Consider the following 27,997-nt stretch of genomic DNA (forward strand, 5'->3'; position numbering starts at 1 on the left):
CAGTTGTATATTGGTATGGAGACAGTTCCTGATTCTCAAGACCAGCTATCAGGGTTCTGAGCAGTAACCTTAGTTAGGTTCTAGTTCTGTATTTCAGTGTTGACATGTCAAAAGGAATTGGTACTGGTGATTTCCAAATTTTTTGAGTCAATGACTATAGTGGAATTTTCAGCCTAATTCCAATAATAAATGTTTTGCCTTTTAGTTCAAATGAAAAGAGCAATATTGCTATCGAACCAATTCTTTTATGCACCAATCGGTGCCCTAAAAAGTTCATCATTTTATAATGTGACTACAGATTTGTTCTATATCAAAGCTCTTCTGTATTAGTACCAACCTTCATTCTAGGAAGCAATTTAGGTATTTTTAGAAGAGGTGTAACCATTTGAATCTGAACTTGACCCTTGTGGTGAGCTTGATTTTCTCTCTAATATACTGCTTTTAGAAAAGCAGATTTTCTTTCCTGGCTTTTGCAACTCCTTGCACATAGCAGGTACTCAATAAATATTTAGTGAATGGAACTGAATTTGACCTGCTTAGAAGTCATAGTCCTGATGTAGGGTTATTCATTTTTGTCAGAAGCTGTCATAAATCACAGGGTTTAATAGTAATCCAACTGATGAACTGTGCACTCAGCGGCATACCGTAGTTCAGCATTGTATATTGCACTTTCCCAAGTGCAAATTTAGACAACAGTTTAGCCTACAGGGCCTTGATGAGCTGACTCTGGCCTATTTCACATCTCTCGTACTACTCACTCACAGCCTTCCTTCCTATGCTCCGACCTTTTAGAATAGCTGCATGTACTCCTCTCTTAACATGCTTGCTCTCTGGTGTCTCTTAAGCCTTTGCACACTCCTTTGCCTAGAATACTCCTTTTGACAAAGTTAAGTATGTGTTTCCTGACAGTCTTATGTGGAAATGAGTGAGCTGCTGCTTTTCTCCTGTAGCAGTTTGTACTTGCCTCCATTATAGCACTAAATTCTCCTGTAATTCTTTTCCTAAGCCACCAGTCTTTCCCACTAGACAGCTGCTTGAGGGCAGGTGTGTGATTTATTACTTTCTCTGTTCCCTAGAGCCTGAAACAATGCCTGCCACATAAATGTTTGTTGAATTAACAAATGGGTCCTGAACTTTATGTAAATTTGCAAATGGAATAAAATAAAAATGTAAATGAGTTTAGCAGGGATCATTAATTATATGCCTAATTTTAATTAAATTGTGATATAGTTAGATCAGCCCGAGATTCAGAAGATGCAAGCTCTTGTATTGGATTAATGATATTTTAATGGTCCCTTAATCTTTCTAGTTCTTAGTTTTTTTTTAAATCTGGAAATGAATGGATTGGATGGAATCTTTACTACGATCCCTTAGAGCAAGAATTACATTGCTCTTAAGTTAATTATAGAGAACTACGTCTCTTCTGCCAGACTCTTTGCATCTCTTTGAATCAGGAAGTATGTTCTAGTCATCTATAATTTCCTAGCACTAAGCTCAGTACCTGGCATATAGTAGTTCAAACAATTTCCACCTGATAAAGCGATACATTCCCACATGGAATTACAGTTTTAAATAAAGCAAATGAGAAAAAAGTTCAGATAAAGAATAGTGAATTAAATATTTGTAAAATGTAAACGTTTCTGTCGAAGAATATTTATGTGGAATGTCTGGGAAAAAAAAAAAAAAATACCTGACAGAAATTTTGTATTTATCAGTTAAAAAGTTCCCTAGAAGAGGAAATGAATTTGAAGCTGCCTGGTCCCCAAACTACAAGAAAATAATGTATCAGTCTGTGTCATGTTGCACCAAGTTTTATGTTGCTGAAATTAAACCATGCCTGCTGTAGAATGTTGGTGGCAATATTCTTGGTATTTATATATACTTGTGATAGTATTTTTGGTTTAAATAATTTAAAAACTGTATTCTTTTTCAAGCATTAAATAATTGACATATGTAGGACTTAATCTTTAGGGCAGAATGAACTCTGATTATACTAATGTATCATGTGTTAAAAGGGGAGTAAAAAAGCTCTGTCAGCCCTTTTCACTATACTTTTGTAAAGATCTGCTATTATTTAGTAAATGAGATGCCATTCTACATTTCCAAGGACTTTCTAGGATATTAAAATAATATTATTACTTTTAAACTAAGCCTGTACCTTTGGGTTATTAATTTGAATACTTGATACTTCAGAGTTCAATTGTAAAAATAAAGGACAAATACAGTCAAACTATTTGTGTAAAAAAATAGCAGTCAACCAATCCATTAGTTTGTTGGTTATATACTCAACAATTCTGCTTTAAGGCATTGTTTACAAAGAGGAAGAATATATGATCATGCCCTGGGTTAATGTGAAAAATATTATCCTAAATTAGGGCCGATGGTTGGAAATTTCAGCCAGATTTTTCTCCCCGTGTACTCCCCCCCAAAAAAACCCTGATCCCCAATGATTTCTTTTTTTTCTTTTTATTTTATTTTTATTTTTGTTTTTATTTTTTGAGACGGAGTCTTGCTGTCTTGCCCAGACTGGAGTGCAGTGATGTGATCTTGGCTTACTGCAAGCTCTGCCTCCCAGGTTCAAATGATTCTCCTGCCTTAGCCTCCTGAGTAGCTGGGATTACAGGCACCTGCTACCACGCCCAGCTAATTTTTGTATTTTTAGTAGAGACAGGGTTTCACCATGTTGGCCAGGCTGGTCTTGAACTCTTGACCTCATGATCTGCCTGCCTTGGCCTCCCAAAGTGCTGGGATTACAGGTGTGAGCCTCTGCGCCCGGTCAGTTTCTTTAAGAAAGTAAGTGTGATAGTGCTATAAGAGTACTTTTTAAATTTGTTGGTTCCTTGGTTTATTGTATTTGTTAGGCTTGAAGTTGTTGTAGTTCAATTGTTTATTTGTCCCAGGCACTTTTATGGGTGCCCAGGGGCAGATCCATGTTTTATGCTCCCTGAAACTTACCTAATTTAAAAGAATCTTTCTAAATATAAAGAATACGAAAGTACAGACATCAAATTGTGTATGAGAGTGAATTTTCTTCAGAATGAGAAAAATCCACAAAACACTATAATTTTTAAAAAACAGGTATATCTACAAATGATTAGAGAAATAATCTGCACTAGTTTTTGGCTCTGTACATTTTATACTTTGATTCTCTTCCATTGCCACATATACTTCCAGTTTTGGGTGCCATGAAACACATTCAAATTGCCAGATTTGAATTGGATTTCACTGTTCGCATGATAGGCTAGTCAGCATTTGGGCACTTCAAGTGTTTCTGAAACCATCTTTTAAAAAAAATTCGATTACAGATTTAAAAAATATTGTATTTAAGGTGTATAATGTGATGCTTTGATATATATACACATAGTGAAATGGTTACTACATCAAATAAATTAACATATCCTTTACCTTCCATAATTACCTTTTTGTGGTAAGACCATGTAAACTCTGTTCTCTTAGCAAATTTTCAGAATACAGTATTATTAGCTATAGGCCTCATGCTGTACATTAGATCTTTAGTCATCCTACATACCTGCAAATTTGTACTCTTTGACCTTCTTCTCTCCATTTATTCCCCTCCCCATCCCTGGGGCCCACCCACTGTTCTACTCTCTGTTTCTGTTTGTTTAACTCCTTCTTTTAAGATTCTGCATATGAAAGTGAGATCATATATTCTTTCTTTGCCTGTCTTATTTCAGTTTCATTGGGATTGCTGACAGTAATTAAATCATTTTACAGGAGTGACTGTATGCCTCACATATACCTTTCACTAAACCCAAAGTAAATGTATCTTCAACTCAAATTTCCATTAGCCAGATTCCAAAATCACCCACAGCAACTCCAGTGCCACCCAACAGGAGGCTTTAGCCAATTATGTTTAAGATATTATACTCATAGGCCAAGTGTGGTGGCTTACATGTGTAATCCCAGCACTTTGGGAGGCTGAGGCAGGTGGATCACGAGGTCATGAGTTCAAGACCAGCCTGACCAAGATGGTGAAACCCCGTCTCTACTAAAAATATAAAAATTAGCCAGGCGCAGTGGCAGGCACCTGTAATCCCGGCTACTTGGGAGGCTGAGTCAGGAGAATCGCTTGAACCCGGGCTGCAGAGGTTGCAGTGAGCTGAGATCATGCCACTGCACTCCAGCCTGTGTGACAGACTGAGATTCCATCTTAAAAAAATAAATAAAATATTATACTCTTGACAATTTTATTTAAAAAAAAAATGACGAGGGCCTTAGAAGAGAGCCATGTATCTTTATGATCTTTATGTGAACATCCTTTTTAAAGAGTGCTGTCCCATTACACTACATAATGCTATTGTGCAATTCTCAATGATTTCATTTGAAAGTTATTTATGTGAAGAGTTCATTATGCCCTTTCTGGAGGGATAAGAATGTGGTAGACTATCTTACTCTTGGCTAAATCACATGAACATGTAGAAGTGAATACATTAGTTGAATTACTACCTTCTCTGGCCGGCAGAAGGTACTTTCAGTTCTGCAGGCAGCCCCGGAACGCCCCAGTGGTTGGGCAGCACCTGTGATGGGATGACTGAACCGTTATATGCCACATGTTTATAGGCGTGGTAGACAGTATGGGGAGGTGGAAAAGACTGGTTCTGACCTGACACACATTTACTACTTAATAACTCAGTTATTCAAATTGCACCTCTTTGTTTTATTCTCCTCGGGGTTCAGGAACAGTACACCAAAACACTAATTAACAAACTATGAGACAGCACCAGCCGGGAGTTCAATGTAGTAAAATAACATGTAAATGTGAGGCATTGGTTGTCAACAGAAAAGGCCCATTTCCTCATTTTTATTAAAAAAAAGACTATCAGTGATATACAGTGATTAGCATACTGGAGTTCTGTTAACCTATGCACAGTGAGGTATCTTAGAATTAAAGCTTTAGGGGTTCAAAGTAAGGGTATGATATAGAAAAGATTGTAGGAGAACAGAATAGGACTTATTTAGATTATGACAAAAGTGAATATTTGTCAGTTAATAATAAATTGGAGATAGTAAGTTAAGATCATAATTTATATTATGGAAAATGAAGAAATAGGACATGGTTCTATAATTTTTTAATTTTTCTGTGAAATAAAATATTATGATTTATTTTGTTTTTATCTTTGTTTTTAGGTAAGACTGTGCCAAAATCCCAAACTTCAGTTGAAAAATAGCCCACCATATATACTTGATATTTTGCCTGATACATATCAGCATTTACGACTTATACTGAGTAAATATGATGACAACCAGAAACTTGCCCAACTCAGTGAGAATGAGTACTTTAAAATCTACATTGATAGCCTCATGAAAAAGTCAAAACGGGCAATAAGACTCTTTAAAGAAGGCAAGGAGAGAATGTATGAAGAACAGTCACAGGACAGGTAAGAAGAATATTTCAGATGTTTTGGCGTAAAGGTCATTTATGTTGCTTTTTACTTAACAGTTAACCTAAACGTCACCATGTAATTGTTTTGGGGTAAATGTGAATCACTTTGTATACAGTCATGTAGTACTTAACTATGGGGATACTTTACGAGAAATGCATTTTTAGACAATTTCATTGTTGTGTGGACATCATAGAGTGTACTTACACAAGAGCTAGTTGGTATTACCTACTGCACACCTAAGCTATATGGTATAGCCTATTGTTCCTAGGCTGCAAATCTATACAGCATGTTACTGTACTTAATACTGTGGGCAATTGCAACACAATGGTAAGTATTTGTGTGTCTAAATATACCTAAACATAGAAAAGGTATGGTAAAAATACTGTATAAAAGGCTGGGCGCGGTGGCTCACTCCTGTAATCCCAGCACTTTGGGAGGCTGAGGCGGGTGGATCACTTGAGGTCGGGAGTTTGAGACCAGCCTGACCAACATGGAGAAACCCCATCTCTACTGAAAGTACAAAATTAGCCCGGTGTAGTCGTGCATGCCTGTAATCCCAGCTAATCGGGAGGCTGAGGCAGGAGAATAGCTTGAACCTCGGAGGTGAAAGTTGCGGTGAGCTGAGATCGTGCCATTGCACTCCAGCCCGGACAACAAGAGCGAAACTCTATCTCAAAAAAAAAAAAAAAAAAAACTGTATAAAAGATAAAAATGGATAACCTGTATACCATGCGTGGAGCTTGCAGAAATGAAAGTTGCTCTGAAAGTGAGTGAGTGAATGATGGCAAGTTAATGTGAAGGCCTAGGACTGTTACTGTACATTACTGCAGACTTTAGAAACATTGTACACTTAGGCTACACTAAATTTATATAAAAAACATTTCTTTCTCCAATATGAACAGCTTAGTGTCACTTTTAAACTTCATAAACTTTTAATTTTTGTTTTTTTTTTTTTTTTACTTTTTGACTCTGGTATTAACAATTAGCTTAACAAAAATATTTTCTTGATTATTTTATAAGCTTTAAAATATTTTAAAAATTAAGTTGTTTGTTTTTTTTTTTTCCTACAATTATTATTTCCTGTATAGAACTCATGGTCTGTATAAGGATAATATTTTGAATTCATTGAGGTTTTTTTTTTTAGATTAGTGTACAATTGTATTAATGTGAAATGCATACTGATAAAGAATACACATTTTATCTTGCTGAATAAAGAATTTTTTATGAACCAAAAAAAAAAAAAAAATTAAGTTTTTAGAAAAGTTTATAAACTTTTTTGTTAAAACTAAGACACACACACACACATTGGCCTAGACCTCACAGTGTCAGGATCATCAATATTACTGTCTTCCACCTTCACATCTTACTCCTCCGGAAGGTCTTCAGGAGCATTAACATGCATGGAGCTATCATCTGTGATAACAGTGCCTTCAGGAATACCTCCTGAAGGGCCTGCCTGAGGCCATTTTACTGTTAGATATTTTTTAATAAGTAGAAGGAATACCCTGTAAAATAACGTTAAGAAGTATATAGTATAGTAAATGCATCAACTAGTAATATAGTCACTTATAATGTCATTATCAAGTATTATGTATTATGCATAATTATATGTGCTACGCTTTTATGTGACTGGTGACACAGTAGATTTGTTTACACCAGCATCACCACAAACATGTAATATGTTGCACTATGACCTTGTGGTGACTATGACATCACTAGGTAATAGGAATTTTTCAGTTCCATTATAATCTTACTAAAGCACTAACATAAATATGGTCTGTCATTAACTGAAATGTCCTTGACTGAAATGTCATTACAGGGTTCATGACTGTATTTGCTTTTAACATTAATAGCTTTACGTAAATTTACTCACGATAATAGCTAGTTCATGAGACAGTATTCTCAATGTTTTAATAGACTTTATTTTTAGAGCCATTTTAGGTTTACAGGAAAATTATTCAGAAATTACAGTTCCTATAAATCTCCTCTGCCCAAGCAGTTTCTCCTACTCATGTCTTGCATTGATGTGGTATGTTACAGTTGATAAACTATTGTCGATACGTTATACATTATTATTAACTAAAGCCTAGGGTTTACATTAGGGTCCGCTTTATGTTTTGCACTGTTCTATGCTCCATAAATGCATAATGTCACGTATCTACCATTACAGTATTATATAGAATTGTTTCACTCCCCTAAAAATGCCCCGTGATCTACTTTATTGTCTCACTTCCCCCCTGAACCCATGGCCACCACTGATCTCTTTACTGTTTACGTAGTTTTGCCTTCTCCACAGTGTTATGTAGTTGGATTCACACAATATGTAACTTTTTCAGATTGACTTTCACCTAACAATTTGCGTTTTAGGTTCCTCCGTGCCTTTTCATAACTTGGTAGCTCATTTCTTTATGCCACTGAAGAATACTCCATTGTGTGGTTGTACCAGTTTGGTTTTTCACTCACATCTTGAACTGCATCTCGGTTGCTTCCATTTTTTGGGTAATCATGTATAAAGTTGCAATAAATATTTGTATGTAGGTATTCCTGTGGATTTAGGCTTTTAACTCACTTGGGTAAAATACCTAGCAAGATTGCTGGATTTTCAGGGTATGCATAAGTTTAGAAAGAACATAAGAAACTTTCAAGAAAGTTTGTAAGAAACTCCTTGACTGGTTCCAAAGTGGCTCTACCATTTTTCATTCCCACCGGCAACGAATGACAGTTCTCGGTGCTCCACATCCACACCAGAATTTGGTATTGGAGACAAGTGTTTTAAAGACATAGTTTGATTGAATCTGCGGATGTGGTAGATGTGGGTGGGAGATGTAACTTCCATCTGTATATTTTTACTTAAGTGGGAAACTGAACTGGGCTTTCAAAGACCGAATTGACATCAACCAAATCCTAATTTTATAGCCAGGATTCTTCATTTAGAGATCCTCACTCAAATTTGTTGTTTGGCCATTTTAATGTTAAATTTCAGGATCTATCTTAAACAAAATAAAGAAAATGATAGAGTTTTCCATTTCTGGGCTATCTTAAATATATATGGAATATTCATGATAGTGATAGTTTATTTAGATTTCCAAATTGGAAAATCATTATTAATGAAAATATATAATGTCTGAATATATTAGTTAAATTTTAGTGTGAGACTCTTAACCTGTCTGTATTTTAGTTTTCTGACATATAGAAAAACCTTTAAGAAACCTCTAAGATTTCTTTCAGGTCAGAAAAACTAGCCCCATTCTGTCTAATAACAGCACAGGGTTGTAAAATAGAAAATTCAGTTATGGAGGTATGCGGACTCTAAATTTTCTATGAATACTGGCCAAATACCCGTAACAAGTAAAACCATCAAATTCAAACATAAAAAACCCTCTTCCAGATGTAAAATGGCATAAATAATTATGTTTTTATAATTTTCTCTCTCAATTAGAGATGGACCCAAACATACTCGTAGACGTCTAACCAATTATGTAACTTTGGGCTCATCACTTAATATTCTTGGTCCACAGTTTATTCATCTTGAGGGTGGTGAATCTTTCAGTTGCCTTTTAGCATTAATTAATGCTCTAAAATTCTCCAGGAGTAACAAGAGGAATTTGAGTTGTCACAATGTGACAGAAGTAAGGTAGAGAAATATTATAGTGATTGTTTATTCTTGTAGACTTTTCAAGAACTGCTAACATCTTGGAAAGCCAGATATTTATATTAAAATTTTATTTTTCACATTGTACTTCTGCCGTTGACCTAATAAAACTAAGTTCTTTACAAATGTCTTTATAATTCTTTTTTCAAAGTTAGTAGTTTTGAAATTCTTCCTGATCCAGCCAAGTCATCCATTAAATTTTACTCTTTAGGATATCAGGACATTGATAAGGTATATAACTTCTTTGACTAGGATTTTGAGTGGATACAGTGTTTTAATTGGATGTAATCATATATGATGTGATAAACTTGTATCCCACTTTTACATCTTCTGTGGAAACTTGAAACATTTTCTAACTCAGTAGATGTTTTATAATTTCCATTTGATAATTTTGATAGTTTTGCTTATGTGGAAACATTTTATGGGGGGCATTTAAGTTTTGATCATGTATAGATTCCCATAGATTTTGATAGCTCTCATAATGCTGACTGTTCACAATGAGGTCACTCATTCTTTCTATTCTTGCCTACATTTTAAGTGTCCAAGTGAATTTTGTTCACTGTCCTAAATGCAACCCTAAGACAAAATTTATTAGTTTCTATGCTGATATAGCATATCCTTAATTGGATAGTACTCTCATCTTTGTTCTGTTTACTGACAGTGTTCTGTGGCCAGCTGTGTTTATGCAGGAGTTACATTTGATAAATGTTTCATAATAATTCATAATAATGTACCATTCTTGGTACACCGTAACAGGCATATAAACTTTCGAACTGAGTTTCTTTTTCTAGTAATATATTTGGACACATTCATTTCTAGGTTCCCGTAGTATTCCAAATGCAAACTGAGTCTAAAATGTGCCATTGCACACGGAGCTCTGAGGCATTTTGCTCTACAGAACATAGAAGAGTCTTCTTAGCATGTTTTCATGTACAGAGTGGCCTCATTGTGAATAATCAGCATTATGAGTTCTATCAATCTATGAAAATCTATACATTACCAATCAAAACTTAAAAGTCTCCTATGAAATGTTTCTACATAAGCAAAACAATCAAAGGTAGTTAGGCAACAAAGTTAGTAGAATGACTCCACCTAATAGGTATGACAACGCTCATTACTGGGAATATTATAAATTCACTAAAGAATCGTTTCTTTGATTCTGTAAGTAGCTCACTAGGGACATTACTATAATTGCACAAAAAATGGAGGACAGTAATAGTAGAAACAGTAATTTGGAGTTAATTGACTTAATCAGTATTACCTCATGTGATTCTGCCCACTTTATTGAAGAAATAGTGCTGGATGAGTACATGAATCAAAATGCGTTTTTTTTTGTTTTTGTTTTTGAGATGAAGTCTTGCTCATCACCCAGGCTGGAGTACAGTGGCAGGATCTTGGCTCACTGCAAGCTCCGCCTCCCGGGTTCACGCCATTCTCCCGTCTCAGCCTCCCAAGTAGCTGGGACTACAGGCGCCCACCACCATGCCTGGCTAATTTTTTGTATTTTTAGCAGAGACGGGGTTTCACCATGTTAGCCAGGATGGTCTCGATCTCCTGACCTCGTGATCCGCCCGCCTTGGCCTCCCAAAGTGCTAGGATTACAGGCATGAGCCACTGTACCCGGCCCAAAATGCGTATTTTAATGTTCCTGCACCTCTGTTGTGTCAACAATAAATGTGGAATTGTTATAAATATAAGGGGAGATGAGAAAAAGTTTAGGTGTCAGTTCTGAACTGATTGCTTTTTAAAATTTTGATTGATTGATAATGATGAATGAGTAGCCTGAATTTTAAAGCAATTTTATATAAATGTAATAAATAGAAAAATAAATAAGTAAGTGGCATTCAATACATTTCCTGGTTACTTAGGTCCTGTGTAGAAGGAGAGAGGTAGAAATTATAGTTACATAATTGTATCATATGCTACTGAAATAGATATTTAGGGCACAGTGAAAGTCTTTTGCCTTGAGAGTAGATAATGATTTCTAGTAGAGAAAAGGCATGAAGAGGCTGCATGCCTCCCCCGACTGATAAAGTAAACCTCCATTTTTTATATCTTTTTTCCCAAATTGTTATTGTTGCTGGTGTTCTTTTGTTTTGTTTTGTTCTTTTTCTTTCTTTCTCTTTTCCTGCAAACAGCTCAATGTCACACTGAGTTGGTGCTCCTCCAGCCGGGTGTCTAAACCATTCTGAGCTGACATTTCTGGGAAGAGTAATTCAGTGATTTCTGGCAAGCATAAAGCTTGCATGTGTATGTGTGTATATGTGTAGAGAGAGGGTAAAGAACATGTGGAGAAGTCTGTAGTTTGAAGCCCAGAGAAAAGGAGAAACTTTAAGTATCATGTTACTTCAAGTTTTAGTGGCACAAGTAAAAATGGCAATTGTCATGGCTAACAAATGTGTAATTGACAGGAGGCACTTCTGCGATTTGACTGGCAGTTTCATCAGTTAACCGTTTTAATAGTAAAATTTGTTTCATCTGAAAAGTATGTATTAATCAGCTGCTCTGCAAGGTCTGGTGTTGGCCACTGTGTTTTTCAAAACGCTCAGAGATGATGGCCGAAGGATACTGAGATTTTCCGTATATTTGAACTGCTTGAGTGAGCCAGGGTGCTACAACCCATTTTCCCTTCCTACACACTGCTAGACAGCCACTGAAAAAAAAAGTCAACTGAGGTGGAAAAAATAGCTCTGCCTTTGATAGACTGTGAATAAAATAAAGATTAACAAAAGCTCTGGCCAGAGAGGAAAACGTAGGTGTTGCCTTAACATTAACATTAATGTCATTTCAGAGCCCTTGAACTATGCCTTATAAACCAGTGTTGTAGAAAAAATAAATGACAAAATGGAATGCGTGTGTGTGTGTGTGTGTGTGTGGTGGAGGGTTACATGTTTTGTAGTTTAAAAAAGTATTTGACATAGAAAAATTAGCTCTAGAAGAAGCTAGCCTTTATTTAAAATCGGGCAGAAATATTTTTCTCCATTGACCATTTGGCTAAACAAAGAATAACTTGTAATCTGCTCCATTGATAAAGTGCCTTTCCCCTTAAAGAACTACAGATCACTATGCTTGCTGTTTCTAATTGTGTTGGTTATTTACAAGATAGTGTACCGAAAAACATTTTGCAACTGGTACATTGAAGATACATAGTTAAAAGTTGAATCAAAAACAACAGCAACCACAAAAATAACAAGAGCAATGACAAAACAAAAGCTGCAAACAAACCTACTTTCTTTCCTTATATTACTGTATGATATCATTGCTTTGAGTAAAGAATAAAGTAGTAGTAATTTAAATGCTTAAATTTATATTTATACAAATGTTGATAGCGTGGTCATTGAAATAGTTTTGCAAGTCTTCATAGGTTTTCAGTTCACCATATAAAGAGACTGATCCGTATGTGTAATCTGTGTTTTAAGTGGTAGTTTTAATAATTACTGGACCTCACAGTTTAACGGGCATGTTTATAATACTACATCAATTACCACATTTTCTCATAGTCAGCTCTGTATATTGTGAGAAGAAAATGAAAAAAGTGCTGTTTAGCTAAGTATAGGAATGTGGAGCCAGGAAATCTCATGCTCTGATGCCGTTTCTGCTCCCAGTGTTCTTTGTAACTTTGGCTTCCTGACTCCAATCTACATTTTTGAGTTATTAAATTATTTTCTGGATATTCATAACATTTTCACCTCAGACATTTCAATATTATAAATGAAAATTAAATTGTTTCAGACTAAATGCTACTGTTGGCTACCTCAGTCTGTTAATTTTTCAACTTTAGTAGTAGTTTCTGGTAAAAATATTGTTTTCGTTATTGTAATTATTTGTAAGAGAACTAATCTTAAGAAGGTTTGTATTTTATAAGTAAATTATACTATATTGGATATCTTTCTGTGAAATATGTAATGATACATGAAAGGGAATGGCTTATATTCATCATTAAAAATAATTTTACATTTAAAACATTAACCTAGTTTTTCTGTTACTCCTTTTTTTGTTTACTAATGGTGAAAATTGCAATTACTTTGAATTTGATGAGGACAAAGGTCAAATTGCAAGTAGAAAATATTTCTAAATAAATCAAAATAGGCAACTAATTTCTTCTGAATACAAGTATTATGATATAAACATATACTTTTATTCATTTTTTTCTATATTTGTTTGCATTCAAGGCATTTTTTTCCTTTTAAATGGGAAACTAGAGGAATGAAAATATGAATTTTTGATACTTCAGAATAGTAATTTTTAACTTGGATTCAGAAGACAAATAGTAATCAATCTCTTATGTAGAAGTATGTCTGCCAGATAGGAAGTAGAATTTGCTTTAGAAAGCTTGAAAAATCTTCTGAGATTGATTTATTGTAAATAAATAAAAAGTTCATTTTATCTTGATGAGAATGTTTGTATGCATATTTCAAGCATCTGAGTGATGTGAACAGACTTTTCTAAAGTTTAGAAATCAAGGGGCTCATTTCTTTAACACACCATGAAAGTAGAGGCCACAAGAAAGTTATTTAGACAAATGTTTTCAGAGTTAAACAAAGGGAGTCTGTTAGGGGAGGCAGGTGAGAGCTTGCAGGACCGTTAAGGACTTTATGGCCCTATGTATTTGGCTAACTGCACCGCTGCTGCTTAGCTAGCTATATGTAGTGTAATTTTCTTATTGATTTTTCAGTGAAAAGTGAAAGTTGTTTTTTTTTTTTTTTTAATAGCAGTTTCCTCTCTAGGGTATATTTTACAAAATACAAAAGAAAACAACATTATTCAGATGTAATTAAAATGAATTCCACCATTAGCTTTTTAAATTTTAATAAAATGCTTACTTGTAATACATTTATTTGCTATTTATTTCATTTATTTAGTTTTTTTTTTTTTTTTTTTTTTTTTTTTTTTAAGCCCCATGTTAATACCATTCAGTCCCCAGTTCCTGGTTTCTTAGTAACTAAAACTTATTGCAAGTATTTTAATTTCTTCTAAATCAGATTATATATTATACACATATGATAGTTGGATATTAAAATTGGGGACTTTTTTCCCCACAGATGAGCGTTTGTTAAATGTTTATATATTCCTGAGAATGATACCAATTTATTATATATAATAAGCGAACTCACAAGACTCAAGTGAACTTGGCTTTGCAGTGGAATACTTTTCATGTTTTTCAGTCTTAGGTAGCTTATTAAAACTGATGTTTTCCTTTCAGTAAATATCTGATGACATTAAAATTTGATAATTAAAATCTAGAAGCACTCAAGAAAGAATGCCTGCTTTTAGTTTCATAATAACAATACTCCCACAAAGAAAGTTGATGAATGATGTCTTTCAAGTGGCAGAGTTGTTATTTAGTTAGAGAAAGCTCCTTTGGCAGTTTCTTATAAAACTGAAGTTTGTTTATAAAACAGACAAGCTACAATGATAATCCTATAGCCTAAAGAGTGCTTGGAAACCTACCCCAAGAAGAGTCTTGTTTTTCAGTGATTTAACAAAGAAGTGGAGTTTCCAAGAATCCAAACAGATTAGCATTCAGTGCTAATTGGGTAGGGTGTAAAATAGTATTCATGTCTGATTGTTTTGATGTGAAGTACTTCATAACCATTCAGTTTTCTAAATCTTTTTTTGATATTAATCTTTTGTCTCTTCCAATTTATTGTTTGAACATGAGTTTTTGTTTGACTATACAAGTATACATCAATGGTTCATAGCTGTGCTGTAAACAGCAAGACACACATGAGATCATTACAAAAAGTGCCTTTTAGAGATTAAAATAATAGAGATTGAGGCACTGTTGTTCAGTGGAAACACTGAAGAACAAATTAAACTGAAAGGTAATTTAGACGTCCTATTGAAATGCATCTGACCATGTGATTATAATATACCACTTTCACATATAATCACAAATGTGTGACTGTATTCGTTTCTTTGGGCTGCCGTAACGAAGTACCACATACTGGGTGGCTTAAACAATAGAAAGTTATTCTCTCACATTTCTAGAGGCAAGAAATATGAAATCAGGGTGTCAGCCAGCAGGGCGTTGCCCCCTCAGAACCCTCTAGAATAGGTAATTTCTATGTCTGTCTCAGTTTCTGGTAGCTCCAGGCATTCCTTAGCTTATGGCAGCGTAAGTCTGTTCTCTGCTCTGTCATCACACAGTGTTCTCTGTGTATGTACGTCTGTGTCCAAATTTCCCTCTTATAAAAATACCAGTGATTTTGGATCAGGGCCTGCCCTTGTGACCCCATCTTGACTTCATTACAGCTGCAAAGACGCTGTTTTGAAACAAGGTCATATTGACAGGTAGGATTGAGGTTAGAATTTAAACATATCTTTTTAGGGGACACCGTTCAATCCCTAACAGTGACCAAATATGGCAGTGTACATTTATACTAAGAAGGGGAAGAAAGTTGAAACTCATTAGAACATGTCATGGAAGTTTGAAAAACTTAGATTAATAGAATATAATACCAAACAAAATTACTTATAATTATTTTTTATAAAGGTCTGTAGCTCAAATAAGATTTTTTCAGGTGTGTAATGCATGGTTAATTTATTTATGCATTACTTTTTGTAAGTATTATTGGAAAACATGGTGTATTCTACATTTACCAGTAATACATTTTTATATTTATTGATATAATTGAATCTGTAAGTACCTTTTTATAACATTCTTACTGATTTTAATATATAAAATGCCATCTCTCTTTAGAAATTAATAATACAAATATGTAGATTTAGTTTACATTTATAATATTAATAGCCCTAGTTATTTCTTAACAATCCCTGTTTAATTTTGTGATAATCTCTGAAGGATTAATTAGAATAGTTAATTATAACTTATTAAATCTGTTTTTAAAGTTTTCTCTATTGCACATAGAAAAGAAATAATTGGGAAGTGTTTTCCATGTTGGTGGCAAAGAGAAGGCGACACCACATTCATTTTGTCTTTAGTATTAAAATACGAAGTATTAAACATGATTTCAATTCAAATTTTAGGAAATCAATTTGAGGATTTTAGTTTAAACAAGAGTAAATGATTGTTTCCGAAAGTGGCATGTTGAATGGTTTAAACCATGGGTCAGCAAACTGTACAGAGCCAGATAGTAAATATTTTAGACTTTACCAGATGGTCTCTGGCAATTAGTCAGCTTTGCCTCTGTACTGGGAAAGCAGACATAGACAGTCTGTGAATTAATTGGCATGGCTGTATTTTAATGAAAATTTATTTACAAAAATGAGCCAGACCAAACTGGACCATTGGGTGGTCCTTCACCAACCCTTGGCTTAAAGTACCAATCTAATTTTTGGAGAGTAAAATTTTAAAACTATTTTACACACCGATCCATCATATAAGTTGCATTATATATAAGTTTCATCAACACAGACTGAGTATATAAGTTGGCTAAAAGTAACAATACCCACTTAACAATACAATGCTGTCAGAGACCCAGGCTCTTTCTGGCTGATCGTAATTCCTTTCCTTAGCACGTTGCGTTTTATCTTCATTCTGTTTTCTTCACAGTTGTAGAATTCCTGCTGCAGCTTATTATTTTTTAAGGATACAAGGCAGGAAAGGAGAAGGGCAGCACCACACATGTCTGTCTGCTTATCTTGGATTGAAAAGCTGCCACAGTACCTTTCCACCTACTTGCTTCCTCTATCCGATTCTCTTCCATATTATTTAGGCCACTGGGTCACTCCACGTTACAAAGGTAGTGGTATATTGAAACTTTGATATTTCAGCCTCCATAGCAAAGAAGGGCAAGGGAGAAAGGGTGTTTACTCATTCAGTCTAAATTGTCAAAAGAGATAGTCAGATATCCACAGACACTGTTTATTTAAACATGGTATAACTTGCCTTTAAGGCATATTTCTTTAAAAATATATTGTCAAGAACTATGAAGAGCCTGAAGCTACTTTGCCATACTTTCAGTGCTAGCAGAAGACAGGGGAATATTTGGTCAGGAAAAATGAACCGTTCATTAGTCACAGAGGGACAGCACTAGGCAAGGTGTCATCATTTGTGGCAGGTCACCAACCCTCAGTTTCTACAGGACAGTATAAAGGGCAGGAGACACCTGTATGTGCAGTGGCTGGCATTGCAGATGAACCCCAAGCCTGAGGACCCTGAATCTTTTATAATGGACAGTAAACCTGCCTGACCCTTTCCCTGGAAGGAGACATTATCTTTGTTGAACTAGACTGCAAACCTCTTTTTTTTTTTTTCCAGAGGAAAACACTGTCCCTATTATCTAAGGCTGTTTGCTACACAAATGTTCCTGAAAGGATAATTTGAAAGGCTGTCAGTATCTGGTTGCAAGACATGAAAAAATGTGAGAGACCTATAGATACTTCTCCCCAAAATATTTATGTTCTGTTCATTCTTAAAAACCATAATTGTATCTCATGTTCTCAGTTTTGAATACTACTAAAGAGTAAGGATATTGATTCTTTTTTGGATTATTGGTAAGCTTAAAATCTTGGGTTCTGCCATTTTAATATATATATAATAAACTATGTATTTGACATATCAAATATGTATATTAGAAATCTCACATATATATGAAATAATGTGATCTCCAGAACAACTGTGGAAACTTTGTGGTGTAAACATTTTTCATTCCTTTTTGTTTTTTTTTTTTTTTTTTTTTTGAGACAGAGTCTTGCTCTGTTGCCCAGGCTAGAGTGCAGGGGTGCAAACTCGGCTCACTGCAAGCTTCGCCTCCTGGGTTCACGCCGTTCTCTGCCTCAGCCTCCCGAGTAGCTGGGACTACAGGCACCCACCATCACGCCCAGCTAGTGTTTTTTTTAGTAGAGATGGGGTTTCACCGTGTTAGCCAGGATGGTCTTGATCTCCTGACCTCATGATCTGCCCGCCTCGGCCTCCCAATGTGCTAGGATTACAAGTGTGAGCCACCGCGCCCGGCCTTTTTTTTTTTTTGAGATGAAGTCTTGCTCTGTTGCCCAGGTTGGAGTGCAGTGGCACGATCTCGGCTCACTGCAACCTCCGCCTCCCAGGTTCAAGCGATTCTCCTGCCTCAGCCTCCCAAGTAGCTGGGACTACAGGTGCATGTCACCATGCCCAGCTAATTTTTTTTGTATTTTTGTAGAGACAGGGTTTCACCATGTTGCCCTGATTGGTCTCGAACTCCTGACCTCAGGTGATCTGCCCACCTCGGCCTCCCAAAGTGCTGGGCTTACAGGCATGAGCCACCGCGCTCAGCCTACATTTTTTATTCTTGTTTGCATTCTAGAAAAAAAAACTTTAATAATTACAAAAGAAACAATTTTAAAAAGACTGTTTCATTTCAGGCTCATTCTTTAGAAAGAGAAGAGGATTCTGTTTTCTTTTTTTTTCTTGAGTAATATACTTCATTCACTTTTCAACTTTGACTACTATAATTTTAGGTTTAGACCCAAATAATTGATTTCAGTAGGTAAGGAAGGTTGAAATTATGTGATATAGGATGATATTATTTATCTTTGTTAGCAGTGTCTAAACCTCAGAGATGAGCACCAGGTAGTCCAATTCCATTTTCCTGTGTGAAGAAGCTAAATAGACTGGTGGTTACATGACTTGACACACTGGGGTGTGCATATAATATTGATGTGTGATACATTTCTAAATGAAGTCTCATTACCAGTTAGCGTGTCTGAGCCTGCAGCTGTTGGCATATGAAGGCTATCAGAATTGTAATGCCTTTTTCAACTTTGTTTCAGGAGGACTCATTTGAACAATTAGCACATTTTATGGTTGTGAAAATGAACTGTTGTTTTTTCTCTTCATTAAACCAGAATTAATATTGTATGTCATCTGGTCAGTCGATGCAACTTTTTTTTTTCCTAACAAGATGATTGTATTCATTAGTTAAATTTAGAAAGAGTGTTTAAAGCTTTATTTTTCAAGCATACCTTTTTGTGTATCTCTTTCTTTCTCACTCTGTTTGTGTATACACATGTGTGAAATATTGCTTGTCACTTTTTAAGCATTTAATTTGTCTCGATGGGCACAGATTTTTAAAAAGGAAGTAAGAAAGATTACCTAGTTTTTTTCTGAACTGTATTAATGATAAAGCATCTCAGCTCATTTTACAGATGCTGAAAACACTTCACGTTTTGTTCTGAAGGTTTTTGTAGGGCATATTGTTTTTCTATGGTTGTACAATATGTGGAGCTGTCAATTTTATTCTTTTCCCAGAGATTTCAGAAAATTTTAATTTAACTAAAGATTTCCATACTGGTCAGCTGGGTCTCATTTATCTGATTAAAATAGGTTTGCATGGGTACAAGTCCTAAAGCAAATTCTCCTTACCAAATTTTGTGTGAAGTTTTTCCTTTTTAATACTAATTTTAGTTTGTTCTCATTGCAATTGCATATGTAAAAAATATGTTTTGATAAAACAACTGAAACTTTGAAGTTAATAATTTATCACAATACTTTTTTCCCCATTATATCAACACTTGGTACACTACAGATTGTGAGTCTAATCCAGGTTGTATTTCCTTCTTTGAGTAAATTTTCAGTGGCAGAGCCATGCCCATCAGTTTACTTACTGTCTATGGCTACAATGGCAGAGGTAAGTAGTTCCATAGAGACTATCTGGCCTGCAGAGCTCAAAACTTTTGCTCTCTGGGCTTTTATTGAAAATGTTTGCTGACTCCTGCATTACTGATACCATTTTCATAACAGTCTTAAAAACTTGACATTTTAAAACTTAAATACTTTTTTCTTTTTGCTGTTTTCTTCTCTACCCTATTTCTGCCAACAGTTCTTTGTGAATTACCATTGTGATCTTCTAAAGGCAAAAAAATGGTAGGTAGTCAATGACTGATAGCTATAGGCCTATGAAACTAACATTTCCTATCTTGTCTCAATATTCTGATGTGTATAATCGTTTTAAAACATAAAAATTTAGGCCTTTTTTGTTTTTGTTTTTAACACAAGATGTGCCACTAATGTCTGACAAGCATTTAATCTAGTGGCTTTCCTGCATTTTCTGTGGATCAGATGCATTCTAATCCTCTGAAATGATTATTAAGTACGGCTTCCCAGCCTTTATATAATACCTGCTAAATTTACCAGTTGGGATCTGCACATATGTATTGGTAAATAGTGCCCTAGCAGTTTCTGACATTCTATCTGCTTTCAGAATCCACATGAGTCAAATTATCTCCTTTTATGTATAAGATTATCAAGGACTATTGAGGTGGCACAGGTGGGGATAGAATCCTGGATGTATTCAGACCTCTTTTCATTTTACTAAGCTTCCTTTATGCTACCGGAGGAATCCACTTCCAGTCATGAGTCACTTGGAAGAGGGGGCCGGGCATGGTGGCTCATGCCTGTGATCCCAGGACTTTGCGAGGTCAGGAGATTGAGCCCATCCTGGCCAACATGATGAAACCCCATCTCTACCAAAAATGGAAAAATTAGCTGAGTGTAGTGGCATGCGCCTGTAATCCCAGCTGCTCAGGAGGCTGAGGCAGGAGAATGGCTTGGAAAAGATGAATTGCAATTCTCTTTTTATGTTTTTCTGAGATTGGCCTAATCACTATCCTTAGAATTTACCTTTGCTTGCCAGCCTTTTATCCTGCCCCTTTCTCCTCACTTTTCTGTTTCCAGTTTATGCAGATATTCTTTCTTATTACTGGCATAGCTAACGTTTCCACTCTATCCCCATGCCCATCTTGGCTCTGATTTTTGATCATTCTAGCTAAAATGTATCTTTTACTTTTGACCATAGCATTTATCAAGGCCTTTCATGTGGCAGTTAACGATATATTGTCAAATATTGTTATCTTTTAAAAATGGTGTTAGGAGCCTGGGTAACAGAGATCCCATTTCTACAAAAAAAAAAAAAAAAAAAAAAAAAAAAAGCCAGGTGTGTTGGCACATGCCTGTGGTCCCAGCTACTCTGGAGGCTGAAATGGATGAGATTGCTTGAGCCAAGGAGGTTGAGGCTACTGTGAGCTGAGGTCGTGGCACTGCACTCCAGCCTGGGTGACAGAGTGAGACCCTGTCTCAAAAAAAAAAAAAAAAGAGAAAAAAAGGTAATAGGCCATGTCTCTTCTGTATCTCTCATGGTATCCAGAACAGTGCCTTATACTTGGCAAACACTCGTAATAATATATGGTTATTTCTTTAGAATTACTATAGGATGATTTGAAAATCCTGATAATATTCCTCGATTGTGAGTTACTGAGGCCTGGAGGGAGGCGAAAGAGAGATGTTACATTGGAAAGTGTTGAAGTGTCTGAAGGCTTGTTTTTAGAATTTGTAGCTACACTCTGAATGTTAGCTTCTTCACATTTGGAAATGAATGCCAGTGATTTTAGAAGAAAAGAAAATGCTTATAAGGATAGTAATATCATTATTATTTATATTTTAATTATAAATATTATATTTCAAGGCAACTCTTAGCTGTATGTATTCTCAAATAGCTTTACTGTAATAATGTTCTTGGACAAAGTTCATGAAATTACTGCAGTTTACAAGTACTTCTTTAATGGAGTGTCCTTGTAGCTACGCTTAGCCTGTAAGATAAATTCCTAAAAAATTCGTATCATTCTGCCTACCCTCACAAATTACTCAAAGCAATGAGCATATTCTTACTGACTTATTCTGTATCTGAGCTCCAATGAGTGTTTTCACTTCCTCTTATTCTTATATTAACATTTCTTCAAAGACTGTTTTTGTTTCTGTGCTGTATTGTACTTATGACTCTGAATACACAGGACTTTTCAGCAACTGGGGAATCCTCCAAAAATCTATGCTTTCGACATGAATAGTCCAGTTTCATTTGGTATGTATTATTGACAGAAGTGCTTCGTCCTCTTCATAGCTTGCTGTGCAGCAGATGGTGGTTATATTCAGGACTCTTGAGGGAGTGCATGAATACATGTGCACAATTTTTTTTTGAAGTCTTATTGTAGGAATTGTCTTGTGTCCTTGTTAATGGACTTCCTCAACACAGATGAAGATTTCTAAACTTGAAAACTAGTTTTTAAATTTTAGCTGAGGCAATTTTGTATTTATGTATTGCTTAACTGCTATCTCTTTTTCTTTCCTTTTAAAGTAAAGGTCAGAGGGTTGGATCTGGTATTCTTGCTATAAATGATTTTTCTTTTTTTTTTTTTGGTCTTGTTTTGTTTTGATGTGAGCATATCAGCTTTGAGGGACATCTGAAATATTTTGAATATGTAGGCAGGGCTTTTAAAGAAAGGAATTGCTGTTTTCTTACATCCACCATGCAGACTTAGACTTGACAGGAAAACAGAGGCATGTGTGTTCTCACTGTGTATTATCGTTGCGCCCCCTCACATAGCTGTTAGGGTTTGTCAGCAGTTTGTTTTGACTCACTAGACCAAGGGTGGGGGTGGTTTTGTGTGTTTTTGTAAGTTAGCTAGTGTGGGATGTCAGTAATCTCAGCTTTACCATTTCAGTTGGCCATGATCCCTTCATGTAAGAAACCTTCACATTTGCCCTATTTCTCAGGCCATACTGTGGTTCTGAAACTTGCCCATACATATTTGTGAAATAGTTTTTCTTTTCTTATAACCCTGGAGGTCAAAACGCAGCCCTAAGATATACTCCTGTTTCGTATTGCCTCTACGGGGTGCTCATGGTATGTCCCCAAACTAATTTTGGAACCTCCTTGAATTACTTTCTAAAATTTATCTGGATAGTTCTTATACAATTAAATTTAATTTTTATTTATTATAGCAAGATTGGGGACACTCCCAAATCCACACTTCATTTCCTGGGAGATCGTGTTAGACACAGGTAACTATGCTAAATTATTTTGATACGGGTAAGCGTGTTGGAAAGAGAGGACTTGTTGGACTTCATTGAGAGGGTCTTTTGATTTCAGAAACCATTAGTGAAGGAAAGGTGTACTAGACAGAGCTGTCTTAACCCTTTTACTATTTCTTAAGAGAAGTGGTACCTCTGAGAGTTGTGTAACATGGTGGTCTTCACACATCTTTATCAAGACATTAATTAAGGTTGTGAAGTAAAGCTTTAGAGGTGAGACCCAAAAGGCAAGTAGTGTTTACCTCTAATCACTCAAGGTAACCTTTATATTGGAAGATCAGTGTAGATGTCTTGTGTCCCAGATAACATTCCATTATGTAACTATTCTTTATTTGCTTCCTCTACTGTATGTGTGGCATCATTCCAACAGCAAGTTTAATCCTTCTTTGTATGCATTTATTGTAAACTGTCATTTATGTGGGATTAAAATAACTGGAAAGCCTAAATAACTGGAATTCTTGTAGCATGTTCAGTACTTGACATTTAAAAGAGAGAGAGATGGCAAGTAAACAAGGTGAGAGTAGGACTTTATTTGCTGTACTACAATCTCAAACTGCTGTCAAGAATTTTAATTAGATGTTATTTTAGGAAGCTTTCAATTTACTGCAGGTCATTGAAGCTTAGAAAGAAGCAGAATGTACACCAAGTATTTTAATGTGTTAGTAATCCACTGCATTTAGTTAATCTGGAGCTAGTAGGTTGTATTTGTAAGAGTGTAATCATTTTACTGGGTTTCAGTGTGACTTAGAGTAAAATAATTTTTCTGTTTAATTTTAAATCATACTATTTTAAATTTCTAAGTTGGGCTTCAGAATCAAGTTGGTTGAGTTAAAGATTTAAATATTTCTCCTGATGTCTTCCCCTCTCCTTCCTACTAAACTGGTGTTTATTTTTCTTTATGGTGATCATTTCTAATTTCCCACAGCTTCCCTGGACATTTTCTTCATTGTGAAATAGTAGTTTGACACATCACTCAACATCTAGTTGTTCAGTTTTCACGAAAGGATTTCTAAACTGAAGCTCGTTTCTAGAACTATTCATGATATAGGAAAATACATTCATAACTGAAAGCTTTTTTTTGGGTTATTCTTTGTAAAATTACATGCCGCTTTTCACCAGTGGAAAGAATCCTGAAGAACCTGGAAAAAGCAATTCCTTTTCTCAGTTAAAATGAAGATAAAGAGCCTTGAAAAATGGCTGATGCTAATAGTTCATGGAGGTTAATAAGTGATATGTGAAAGACAGACTGTCCTGTAGTTGCAAAAAGTTAACGTACATAGTTTGTGTACCTTGTCAGGTTTGGGATAACATGAAGTCATAGTTCAATTGGTAAACAAGAAAAGCTTCCAGTAAAAAGTCCCATGGATGATCTTTTCCTTTGAGACTGCAGCATTTCTGAAGAATATAGGGTATCTTGTGATAGGGCAGCTGTAAAGTTACAATTGGAAACCAACTTTCTTTAATCGGTATAAACTTAGACAAAATAACAAGTATATTTGTGCTTCCTTTAGCTCTTTTGTTGGTTTAAGTAGCAGTTAACATTGTTTAATTAGAACAGTACCACCTACTGTGTACAACTAGAGAAGTAGTTTTTTGGGTTCTCAGTGAAAGCCCTATGCGTTAGGAGTTTTAAGAACTGTTTTTCTAGAAGCCAGCAAGGTAAAAGCAGGGCAGATCTTCCCCATGTAATATGTGTGCTTATTGTCCGAGTTTAACCTAGTACTTCATATTTTGTTTTTGAATACTTCATTTTTATGTATAGTAGGGAAGATTTTGTTTTTGATTTTTGACTTGTCATGCTGTCTTTCTCTTTCTTTCTTTCTTTCTTTCTTTCTTTCTTTCTTTCTTTCTTTCTTTCTTTCTTTCTTTCTTTCTTTCCCTCTCTCTCTGTCTCTCTCTCTCTCTCCCCCTTTCTTTTCCTTCCTTTCTTCCTTCCTTTCTTTCCTTTCTTTTCTTTCTTTTCTTTCTTTTTTCTTGCTCTGTCACCCAGGCTGGAGTGCAGTGGCGTGATCTTGGCTCACTGTGAGCTCTGCTTCCCGGGTTCATGCCATTCTCCTGCCTCAGCCTCCGGAGTAGCTGGGACTACAGGCGCCCACCACCACACCCAGCTAATTTTTTGTATTTTTAGTAGACATGGGGTTTCACAGTGTTAGCCAGGGTGGCCTTGATCTCCTGACTTCGTGATCCGCCCGCCTCGACCTCCCAAAGTGCTGGGATTACAGGCATGAGCCACCACGCCTGGCCCTATTTCTTTATTTAAAATTGACAAATACATTTATGATTGTATGACATGATGTTTCTGTATATGTATACATTGTGGAATGGCTAAATCAAGCTAATTAACATAGCCATTACTTCCCATACTTACTTTTTTTGTTTTTTTAAACCTGTGAGAACGTTTAAAATATACCCTCTTAGCAATTTTCAATATATGGTATATTGTTGTTAACCTCTTGAACTTACGTCTCCTGTCTAACTGAAATTTTGTATCCTTTGACCAATAGCTCTTCATCCACTGCCTCAACTACCTACCCCCACCCCAGGAAACTGTGATTGATATATTTTTTAAGGATGTTGAATTAATTATATTTTGCAGTTAAAAATATATTAATAGTAAAATGGACTAGGTCAAAGTTTTTTTCAGAGGGCACGTTAATTCTGGACCTGACAACCTTAAGATCTGGAAAAATAGTTACTCTCAATTTTTTTTTTTTTTAAATGAAAGGTTTTACTTAATTATCAGGTTCTAATTCCGTTAGGATACTGGTCTTCAGTGATTGTTTAAATGTCTCAGAGGAAACTGTTATGTAAAGTTTGGAATTTTCATTTGAAAATTTATGTTATTCCGAGATTTCAAAACAGATCTAATCTAAATTATTATTATTGACATTAAATGATATAAAAGTATATTTAATTTTAGAAATTTCCATTAATAATAAAATTATTCAAGTTATAAGGAAAATACCCAAGCATGTGAGTTCTTTTCAAACCAGAATTAAACTCATTTATATTTATAATACCCCTAAGTACTGAAAATAAATATTAACAGCATTTCTTATTCAGAAAACAAAACTGGTTGCAAGCAACAAGAGAAAATATCTTTTTGAGTGTCACTTTGAAAGCAAAATGTGTTGTAAAAAAAAAGTGAAAGTTTCTAGTTTTTATGCTTACAATAAAGTCTCTAATTTTATCTTTAGTTTTAACTGATCATAGAAATAAATAAGCCTGTCCGTCTCAGAGAGAGATATTTGTTCTGCCTTCACTATTCTGCCTGAAGCAGGATTCTGGAATGTTCTTCGGAATCGTGCAGAATGAGTTGTAATTATTTGTTAGAGAATAAGTTGCAGTGTTTGCTAGTCTTCAAATTCATTCTCATTATTCAAGATTATGTGATCAGAATGAATGGAAACTGCGATGGCTATAACCTAGAGAAGTAAGAAGACAAAAAGCATTATTTACTCATATGAAGGGTTTAATCATTCATATTTCTTCATCATCTACCTCTCTAGCTTCATCTCATGACACTCTCCCTCAGGTCTTCCATCTTTATCCACTCACATCATTTTTCAATTTTTCAGGCCTTTAGGACCTCCACATCTGAGGCTTCATGTGCCCGATTTTTTTCCAGCTACCTAACACATCCTTCACAGCATAACTTAAATGTCATTTCCTCAGAGAGGCCTTCCCTGACCCATCATTAAATGTTTGGACACATTATTTTATCTCATGGTATTCTGCTCTGTTCTTTCCAGGGCCTGTCACAATTTCTGCTTCTTCGTTTTCTTCACCACTCTCACCACAGCGCCTACTTCATTTCCAACACGGTGTAGGTACTCAATACAGATTGAAGGAATGAAGGATAGATATGCATTCATCTTGATCTACATCCTGTTTAGTGAGCACCATAAAACTTGGCAGTCATTGTTAGACCTTTATAGGGACAAGAGGTGTTGATGGTTTGTTTTTGTTTTGTTCAGTTTTGTTTTCTTTCTGGAGATGAAAGAAGAAATTTAATAGTGATAAAGCCAGAGAAACTTAAGCTGGACCTGTCAATCTGGTATGGTCGAGAGGTACTTATTTTAATCAGCTGTGGATTGTATTTTCATGTGACATTTTAAAAAGGATGAAGAGGGTCTTAGAGCCACATGCATCATTCTTTGCCTGCTGATCCGTAATTAGAACCAGCATCTAGAATCTGTTTTTGTGTAGAACTGAAGTATCAGAGTTATAAGTAAAACCACTTTCCACAGTTATTTGCTGTACATTAACTGCTGAAGATTAGCATATTTAAAAGTTTTACTGAGAAGCATGAAATTGGAACCTGATGTTTGTTATTTATCCTGATTCATGTTATATTTTCTTCTTAATGGAAATTAAAATTTCAAAATTCCTGTAACAAAGGTACCATTGGGGTAGTTTATTAGTTGCATATGGGTTGTATATTGTATATGGGAGTCTTTTTATGGCACATATCTCTTTTCATCAAACAGGTCAGTAGTTTTGGGCATTACCTTATACCTTCTTTAAAGAATTTTCATCCATTGCTTTAATAATTATGCCAGCTCTATTTTTATAATAATTGAAAAAAAAATTATTGCCTGTTGTATGAATCTGAAACTACTTTGACTAGCATTTCGGCCGCAAGCTTCTTTTCCTTCTTTTCAGTATCCCTCTGTGTATTTTTATTTCGTTCCCTTAATTGGAAATAATTTAAAAAACATAATGTGTTACTTTCCTGCTTACTCTTAACATTTAAACTTCAGCCTCACTTGTCTAATTTCAGTTACAAGGTATGTTCTACTTGTTGCCTCCTCAAATTGCTTTGCCTTCCTGAAAAGTTTTTCTTTTGATTCTACATATTTTTAGGGGAGGGAAGACCTCCCCTAAAAATTTATGCTTAGAGATCTAAGTGTAAATATCACTTCCTTAGATGGGTCTTTTTTGACCATCCTATCAAATAGGTTGTCACAGTTAGTATTGTGAACATTTTCTGATGATTTATTTTCTCCCCCAACTAATTTTAACTGTCTTTCAAAGTATAATCGAAGTTCTCATTCTTGAAGCATTTTCTGAATAATCAAGTGCTAGAACTTGAGCATTTTTTGGCTTTTACTTTTTGTCAGAACATTGTAG

General features: G+C 35.3%; 1 protein-coding gene across 5 annotated transcripts in view; it reads left to right on the forward strand.

Moving 5' to 3' along the window:
• CBLB (Cbl proto-oncogene B) overlaps window positions 1-27,997 on the forward strand; it is a 213,681-nt gene that overhangs the window by 10,440 nt on the left and 175,244 nt on the right. For all 5 annotated transcript variants that reach the window (XM_050778914.1, XM_050778913.1, XM_050778918.1 and 2 more), the window contains exon 3: window positions 5,149-5,399. In XM_050778914.1, coding sequence (XP_050634871.1) covers window positions 5,149-5,399 — 251 coding nt within the window. The remainder of the gene's footprint in view (window positions 1-5,148; window positions 5,400-27,997) is intronic.

This window comes from Macaca thibetana, chromosome 2 (genome assembly GCF_024542745.1).
Source record: "Macaca thibetana thibetana isolate TM-01 chromosome 2, ASM2454274v1, whole genome shotgun sequence".
NCBI classification, from domain to species: Eukaryota; Metazoa; Chordata; class Mammalia; order Primates; family Cercopithecidae; genus Macaca; species Macaca thibetana.